Source organism: Sinocyclocheilus rhinocerous, unplaced genomic scaffold, assembly GCF_001515625.1.
Source record: "Sinocyclocheilus rhinocerous isolate Xijiao unplaced genomic scaffold, SAMN03320098_v1.1 scaffold1908, whole genome shotgun sequence".
In the NCBI taxonomy this organism is placed as follows: Eukaryota; Metazoa; Chordata; class Actinopteri; order Cypriniformes; family Cyprinidae; genus Sinocyclocheilus; species Sinocyclocheilus rhinocerous.
The window spans coordinates 335,240-344,590 of record NW_015630984.1 but is presented as its reverse complement, the minus strand read 5'-3'; the positions used below and the strand labels follow the sequence as shown (position 1 = coordinate 344,590).

Here is a 9,351-nt window from a genome sequence, read left to right as displayed (position 1 = left end):
CTTCCATGAGTGCTGTGTTGTGCCAACAGTGAATCATCCTGAGACCATCCATTTGTGGGGTTGCTTTTCAACCAAGGGAGTGGGCTCTCTCATAATTCTGCCCAAAAACACTGTCATGAATAAAGAACTGTATCAAAACGTCCTGCAAGAGCGACTTCTTCCAATGATCCATGAGCAGTTTGGTGATGATCCGTGCATTTTCCAGCGTGATGGAGCACCATGTCACAAAGCAAGAGTGATAAAGAAGTGGCTCGAAGATCATTACATTGAAATTTTGGATCCGTGGCCAGGCAACTCCCCGGATCTCAATCCCATAGAGAACCTCTGGTCAGTCCTCAAAAGGCGAGTGGACAAGCAGAAGCCCACAAATTGTGATCAACTCCGAGAACTAATAAGGCAAGAATGGATTTTGGAGTCAGGATTTGGCCCAGAAGCTAATATCCAGCATGCCAGAGCGAATTGCAGAGGTTATTAAGGGTTAACCCTGTAAATATTAACTCATTATATATATTTTTTGCCAATAAAAGCCTTTAAAACTTATATGCTTATCATTGTTTTTCAGAAGGCCTATTCCATAGAAACATGTGGAAAAATAATCTAAAAATACTGAAGCATCAAACTTTGCAAAACACAATTTATGTCACTGCCAAAACTTTTGACCATGACTGTAAATATAAGGGGACTTATTTCGAGTTATTGCTCACCTGCGCTCTGTGTGTCTTCACCATCTGAGTTCATTCCTCTCTGATTCTCTCTGCTGCTCACACGAGCTTATAAACACTGATCCACTACTAAACTTTCACTTTCAACATGACTGAGAACATTCTTGAGAAACAGCTGTTTATGTTGTTATAACATTTTTTGGCCAGCAGTTGGCGCTGTCAATAACCTGCAAATTTCCCCTTCATGCCTTAATGATGATGACAGACCAAATATAGAAAATATACTGGCTCGCTTCTTGTTTGATTATTAGAATCTGCGTATTAATCGGTTTAATATGTCTCGAATTTTTAATAACTGGACTTGATGGCTCTACATCTCCATTATACGCATGACCTCCATTCAAAAGGTGAAGGCGGTGTTCTTGCCTCAGAATCTGAAAACATTGGGAGATTTTCTTCTTTGTAAGGAACTTTTTTTTTTTTTTTAGTAAAACTAGTTTTGAACAACACGTATTGTAAGAAGTGATATAGCCTATAAATAAAAATTAATTGGATAAACACTTATCCACCTACGAGAGAAGATGTCATGTCAAAATCTCTCCATCAAAGGTAAACAGGTTTTTAATGGATTGCATCAGCTCTAAATGCACCTTGAGTCGTTATACCACGTGTCAAAATATGAATGCAGTCTGTTGAATAATTTTCCATCATAAACAATGTAAGCATCCGCCGTTGAGCCTCGAGCGAGGTGTTTCCATGTTGCATTAGGGTGTCTGTCACAGTCTCACCCATCTTTTTCCAGTTGTTTGCCTGGGCTGGGCTCAAACCCTTGGCGTCATGTTGACAGGAATTCCAGGTGTAAAAGCCTCAGTTGGCTGATAAATCATGATATACGAGTAGGTATGATGATGATAATCTATCTCTAGTCTGTGGTGTCTAAACTAAAGAAACTCCTTTACAAAAGATGACCCCTCAAAAAATGTAATAGGCTTTAATTCACACAATGTGCAAATCAAATATTACATCACTAATTGCCAAATTAACCATTATGAATTTTGTTATATTAGGCAAAATCTTTCTTCCAAAATGATTGCTGTTTTATTACCTACTAAAACACAATCAGTAACTTCACATGGGAAGTTTGGAGTGTTTCATTATAGACGAAAAAGAAAGTCTACACAAACTTTTACAAGTGAAGCACATATGAAAGACCAGGACCAAAGTGAAAAAATAAAGAAACTTCAAAGAAATAAAAACTGAACAAAACATAATAGTGTTTTCTTTACTTTCAGTTTATAACAAAATTAGTTTTGTCATCATTGGGAATAATAAACCAGCAGCAATCCTCCACCAAGAGTCACTAAATGACACTCAATCAACAACAGAATGAAGCATATATTCACCTCAGAAGAAGGCACAAGATGCGTTTATGTACATTCAGGTGCTGTTTAAAAAATGATTTCATGTGATATTCATTTTGGTCAAAGAGAGTTGACTTCTTCATATCAGGACATGCTATCTGCTGGTAGATGAATTAATTGCAACAGTATTATACTCATCTTACACCAGAACAGACTTTAGATTTATTCTTACTCTTCACTGATGACAAGTTTATTAAAAATGATAAAAATAGATTTTAGACCATTTTTAGAGTATCATGACACTTTCATAATTTAACAGCAATTTAATAAAACAGAATGAAGCGTATATTCACCTCAGAACAAGACACAAGATGCGTTTATGTACATTCAGGTGCTGTTTAAAAAATGATTTCATGTGATATTCATTTTGGTCAAAGAGAGTTGACTTCTTCATATCAGGACATGCTATCTGCTGGTAGATGAATTAATTGCAACAGTATTATACTCATCTTACACCAGAACAGACTTTAGATTTATTCTTACTCTTCACTGATGACAAGTTTATTAAAAATGATAAAAATAGATCTTAGACCATTTTTAGAGTATCATGACACTTTCATAATTTAACAGCAATTTAATAAATAAAAAATTATAATGCAAATACAATAGGTCAATGCAATGGCATATGCAATGCAGCTATAATGATGCTCAAAAATGATTAAAAAAACACTTAGTTTACACAATATTTACTTAAAATACATTAAAGTCTTTGAAAACACAAGGGCAGAATTATTATCCGATGCAGATATATTCTCCGCATAGCCAAATATTGGCTGATTCATTAGTTTGACCAATATATTGATCAATCATTGTTGCCGACACTGTATGTGAATTTTACAGTTCAGCATCTTTAGTTAAACAGGACATTATCACATCTATGATGTTTACATGAAAGATTAAACACAATTTGCTGTTTTCATAGTGTTTCTTTCTAAACATTGGTTGTCATCACTGTTTGTTCTTCAGAAACACCTCTTTCATATTTCTTCTGTAATCCAGAAGGGTTGGTGCTTATGAACCTCTTCACACAGGTGATTGCAGTAACGGTGATGATGATGATGATGAAACAGCTTACAGCAGTGATGACGATGGCCTCAATTACAATACCTGATTGATAAGTTTAATAGTAAAATTAAGAATAGTCTATAATCTTTTTAGGTGCATTCAAATGCTGTTACGACATCACTGATTCAATGATGAACTGTCTTTAACTGGAAAATTAGTGTTTACTATTGTCATTTTGCATTATTGACACACTATTTTCCTAATTAATGCTGTTCAGTTGCTTTGACACAATCTGTATTGTTAAAAGCGCTATATAAATAAAGGTGACTTGACTTGACTTGACAATGCAGCATTCAGTGTGCTGCAGAGAGACGCTGCAGGTGAGAGTTACTTCTTTCCCCACAGATCCAGTCACATCATCACAGCTTACAATGACAACTGAAAAATAATGTATTTATCAGTTTAATACATCAACAGTAAACTAATTTCTGTCATTTTTCACATTAAGAAATTCAATCAACTTAAGGTTGAAGTGTGTCGCTTCTGCAACATTAGGGCCACCAAAAAGGACTCCAAAAATAATGACTGCTTCCAAACAGGTTTTCCACTCCCCCGTCTGCAACTCTTCATCTACCACATTACTCTGGGTCACATACTGCAGCCGTGTTATCAATAATACAGCAGGTTAAATTATCTTTAGAGAAAGTGAATTATTCAGAATGGGAGAAGAATGTATTTTCTCACTATCTTCATCAGCTTGACAGACAGCTGTGAAAGTCCAAACCAGTATGAACAACAGCACAACATTAGCAGCATTCATGACTGTTTCTGCAAAAAATAAGGCAAATATTTAGATCTAAACTGAAGCTTAACCAACCATGACTAGATACATTAGTAGTTCATCCAAAAATGAAAATTCAGCCATCATCTACTCACCTTCATGTCATTCCAAACCTGTGTGACTGACTTTCTTCTCTGGAACATAAAATAAGTAAGTAAGGAAGGAAGGAAGGAAGTAAGGAAGTAAGGAAGTAAGGAAGGAAGGTAGGTAGGTAGGTATAGGTAGGTAGGTAGGTAGGTAGATAGATAGATGTTGACCCAAATACAATCACAAGAGCATTGTTGTCACACCACTCCACTAATTTATTACGCCTCAGTGTTATTTTGTACATATAATGAAAGTGAAATCAGATGGATGTCTTTGGCTGTTAAATCATGCTTGCCTAACATATTCTATATTACAGATTTGCATTATATGAAGACTCACTTGCCCTGTTCAGTTCAAAACAGCATACTACTCTTACTATTTCAGACATACCTTTATTGTTGTCTTTTAGTTTTGGAAAGTCTACCACAGTATCATTTTCATTCTTGAAAAATTAAAAATGGTGCATATCCTGCTACTGAATACAGCTTGAGATAATAAAGCTGCAAAACAGACAGTTATACAGCTATGAATATACTGAAAGTACAGTCAAACTTTTTAATGTAAATATTCTAAAACAGCACATTCATACATAAAACATAGGGCAGCAATTATGAAAACATAGCAGACAGTGCGTGTATAATCTTAATCACTCGAACAGGTTTGTCAAATGTTAATACACTTAATATCCCGTTTTGATGTCACCTCTGTAGCTCATTTCTAATTGGTTAAACTAACAATTTACTCCGTTTAAGACTAGTTATTCCCATATAGCCTAGCATATTAAATGATCATATATCTTCATTTAGAGATACAGTCTTCAACATATCAGGCCTATAGGGCCAATCAGTTGACAGGGTAAAGAAATACTCAAATTTCAAATTTAATAGAATACTCTAATTTCGCTTCCAAGACATTCAGAGTATCGATTTAAAAGGGAAAATTGCGCTCGATGTGAATATGATTTTTACTACATATTTGTCTCTGTATGTCGAGGGAAGTCGTGGCCTAATGGTTAGAGAGTCGGACTCGTAACCCAAAGGTACCGGCAGGGATTGTAGGTGGGGCGAGTGAATGTACAGCGATCTCTTCCACCTTCAATACCACGACTGAGGTGCTCTTGAGCAAGGCACCGAACCCCCAACTGCTCCCCGGGCGCCGCAGCATAAATGGCTGCCCACTGCTCCGGGTGTGTGTTCACGGTGTGTGTGTGCACTTTGGATGGGTTAAAAATGCAGAGCACTAATTCCTAGTATGGGTCACCATACTTGGCCACATGTCACTTCACTTTTTCTCACTTTATGTCTTCATCTGTGAACTGTAACGTTAACTTACTTTCACTTTCAAAATCACTCAGATTTAACTTAGTGCTGTTTTCTCTTTCTCATTTGAGGTTTAAACAGCAGAAACTGATCAAGATGGTCACTTGTAGGCTAAGGGAATAATGTTTTATCGTCTTCATATGCTTGTGTTGTTGTTTTTACAGATTTGGACACCGCCCGATGAGCTACACAGAAAACAACATCGCTTCGTTCGCGCACGGCAACAAAACTACTGCGATATAACATTACATCAGCTGAACTCACCTGAATGTCGGTATATGTCCACAGACTCAGTTTCTTAAATTCCTCATTTCCATCAGCCGAACATGAAATATTTTAGAGAAAAAGAAAAGGCTCAAGCAGTCGACACACTCTTCCTGGGTTGCCAGGTCTGCGTAACCAAAATGGCCCAATGGGAAAATCATAGACCAAAAGTAGCCAATCACCACATCCCAAATATAAAACCTCAAAATATGCAATTCCCATCCCTAAAATGCATATTTTACAGTCACTGTCATGCAAACTGAAAACCACTGTATCGTAGCGATCATAAACACAACTCAAAGGCCCTCCTTCACAAAATGTATAATCTCGCACAGGTTTATCATTGGTAGAATATACAATATTTCAATACAAGCATTTCAGTCAAATACAATTTATGCACTTTCAAACCATTAACCCGCGGGGAGAAAATCAACCCGCTGCAACAGTTTAAAACCCAAGTAGCCCGATTCTGCACGAAAACCGCGAACTTGGCAACCCTGCTGACATCGCAACACAAGTGACCAATCATGTCTACGTCACCGTTTACGTCACACACGGAAGCGGTGGCAAAAAGACCAAATAAGGCAAATAGTAAAGAAAATCATGTCAGTATCAACAAGCACATTTGAGCTTCCAGTAGCTACAAACACATCTTACCCCGCGCAGTCAATATGTAGTTTAAATTCGCACTGATCTCCAGTTTTGTTCTCATTTCGTGTGGCTGGAGGCAGCAAATAAATACAAATCCACTAAACATTAGGCTATTCGACATCAAATGCAAAATCTCAAATGAAGACATCCCTAACCTAAGACTGTTAAAAATACCAGCAAAATCCGAAACCATGCTGCATGTAAATAATCTTAAATTGCATCTTTACACAGGCTTGTGCATGTAATTAGGCCTATACAGATAAAAATAGACTGCTCTACAGAAATCTATATAAAACAAAAGAAAAAAAATATACCTAAATAAATAGTTTTTTATTTGTATTATTTATTTATTTTATAGATCAATGCAACAGCACATTGACAAAAATAGCCTAAAACGGCTCAAATCAAATTACACTACAAGTCTATACTATGCATTTTAATTAGTGGAATTAATTCATTAGAATTAGGAATTAGCGACTGTTGCTCTGCATGACCTTTTTTTGTTGTTGCTGGGAAGAGTAAATTATACAGTAAATACAGTAACTCCGACTCAAGCATGAATATGCTTACCACTTAAAATCATTCTAAATCTCGCAGCATTTAACAACAAATGGCTACAGGTTTCCTGCAGAATAAGTTCACTTGTTTTACAAATAAATAGGCATATATACAGATCAGCTCTGTGCGGCTGTTCACCTTCATAACTTAATATGATAAAAAGGGATTTCAATTTTTTTCTTTAAAATCAGAGTATCAAGTTTTTATTCAATTCATTCATTTTAAAACAATGAGACACTGTACAAAACCACACAATTGCAGTTACAGAATACTAACATTAAAAATCATTTTAATTTTTTAAAAGTGCAAAAGCATTACTGAAGACATCCCTCAAAAGTCAGACCTTCTTCTGCTTCAGTGACAATTTCAGGTTTAATGGGCCCTGTTAACAGATTTTAAACCACTGTAAGAAGATTAAACATAAATGTACAGAATTACAAGCAACATATACCGTACCTGTTATGTTCACAGTGAAATTTGTTCTTTTCATTCCACAAATTGTTTGCAAAAAGAATCTGAATTGTTCTGTCATCGCTGTAGTTGGAGTGTAGCGGCATGTGAAGCTGTTCCTCTGTTCACAGGAAAAACTTGAGGACAGATTACGGAGTCATTAATGTTCTCAGGGTATTGAAACTTATACTTTGTAATGCAGCATTCAGTGCACTGCAGAGAGACGCTGCGGGTGAGAGTTACTTCTTTCCCCACAGAACCAGTCACATTCTCACAGCTTACAATGAAATCTGAAAAATAACAATGTTTATTATTATATAATACAGTGACATATATTGTCTTGCTGGGAAGAGTTAATTATACAGTAAATACAGACAACAAATCCCAAAATCTAACTAAAATGAATGTTTACCACTTCATTCTAAATCTCTTCATTCCAACATTTAACATCAAATGTCAAAATATTTCTTGCAGAATAAGTTTAATTCACTGGTTTTACAAATAAATAAGTCATATAAACAGATCAGCTCTGTGTGGCACTTTGACCTCACTACACTGCTCCAAAAAGGCCACAGTTAATCATCACAGTATAACACCAAGTCAATTAAACTTCAGGACTTTCAGTCTGTCCAGTCATGACGAAAAAGTGATTGTGAATCAGTTTCTCCTGCTTTGGTGCAAATGAATGTTACAACAGGTGCACTGGAGAGGCAACAACAAGAGAACCCCCAAAATGGAATGGTTTTGTAGAAAGTGGCCACAGACAATTGCTCTCTCCCTATCCTTCCTGACTGATTTGTCTCTAGTTTTGAAGGGTCCTTCTCACTACTTGTAGCATGAGGCAGTACCTGCAACCCAATCAGGTTGCACAGCTCCTCCAGGATCGCACATCCATTCATGCCATCACAAGGAGGTTTGGTGTGTCTCCCAGCCCCAGGATAAAATCATCACTGGGTACACTCTTAAAAATGCTGGGTTAAATACAACCCAGTTCTGGGTAAAATAGGGACAAACCCAGCAATTGGGTTGTATTTAACCCAGCATTTTTTAGAGTGTAAAATCCTATTAGATCTTATGCTGAACTGAGCTGGAAAAGTGCTGAATTTCTCTGGAAAAGTGCATTAAATTTAAACCTTTAAACAATTGAAAATGGCAGACATTGAGATTCTCCACAGAAGCATGTCTGCTGAAAAATCTAATAAAACTGATTTCTTGACACATGCATATCTGTGCAGTCTCTAAAAATACTCTGTGTCCGTATTTGGAAACCACAAACTTTAAACACTAAAATAAAGGTGATTTTAAAGCTATGAATATGCTGATAAGAGTTTGAAGAGTAGTTTTCTATAAATTATCTAGAAGAGTAATTAATAATTATAATGGAATATATACAATACCTTGCTTTTCAGAAGCTTTATTACTAAATTTTACTAATCTATTACTAAATAATCAAAACTATAATAGAATATATACCTTTCTTGACAGGAGCAGGAGCTTCAGTGACAATTTCAGGTTTAATGAGCCCTGTTAATTAAACCACTTTTAAAACCATTGCTAGAAGATTTGAAATAAATGTACAGATTTATAAACAACAGTGTTGTATGTAGTACCTTTTGTGTTAACAGAGAATTCTGTTCTTTTCATTCCACACATTGTTTGCACAAAGAATACTATTTTTTCCATCCTTGCTGTAGTTGGAGTGTAGCGGCATGAGAAGCTGTTACTCTGATCACAGAGGTTGCAAGGAAGCTCTTGTGCACAGATTAAGGTGTCATTTATCCCAGGGTATTGAAACATATACATTACAATGCAGCAATCAGTGTACTGCTGAGAGATGCTACAGGTGAGAGTTACTTCTTTCCCCACAGATCCAGTCACATCATCACAGCTTGCACTGACGAAACCTGAAAAATAACAATATTTATTATATAATACAGCAACACAACAATAATAAAGATGCCTGTCATTTTGAACCTTTCAAGAAATGTTATCCTAACATATTTGTTGTGTCTGTGTCCATGTCAGTCATATACTATCACTGCACATGGATGTGTCCCTAATTAAACACAGCTTATTCAAAACAGACATGATAT

General features: G+C 36.1%; 1 protein-coding gene and 1 long non-coding RNA gene across 2 annotated transcripts in view; both read right to left on the bottom strand.

Moving 5' to 3' along the window:
- LOC107740857 (uncharacterized) overlaps positions 1–770 on the bottom strand; it is a 5,119-nt gene extending 4,349 nt beyond the window's left edge. The window contains exon 1 of the long non-coding RNA XR_001640126.1: positions 705–770. This is a non-coding gene — a long non-coding RNA (uncharacterized LOC107740857). The remainder of the gene's footprint in view (positions 1–704) is intronic.
- Positions 1–9,351, bottom strand: part of LOC107740849 (uncharacterized) — a 25,227-nt gene that overhangs the window by 13,165 nt on the left and 2,711 nt on the right. Inside the window, exons 2-4 of the mRNA XM_016553375.1 lie at positions 8,869–9,162; positions 8,732–8,782; positions 7,402–7,548 (exon numbers count right to left, since the gene is read on the bottom strand). Of these exons, the coding sequence (XP_016408861.1) occupies positions 7,402–7,548; positions 8,732–8,782; positions 8,869–9,162 (492 nt within the window). The remainder of the gene's footprint in view (positions 1–7,401; positions 7,549–8,731; positions 8,783–8,868; positions 9,163–9,351) is intronic.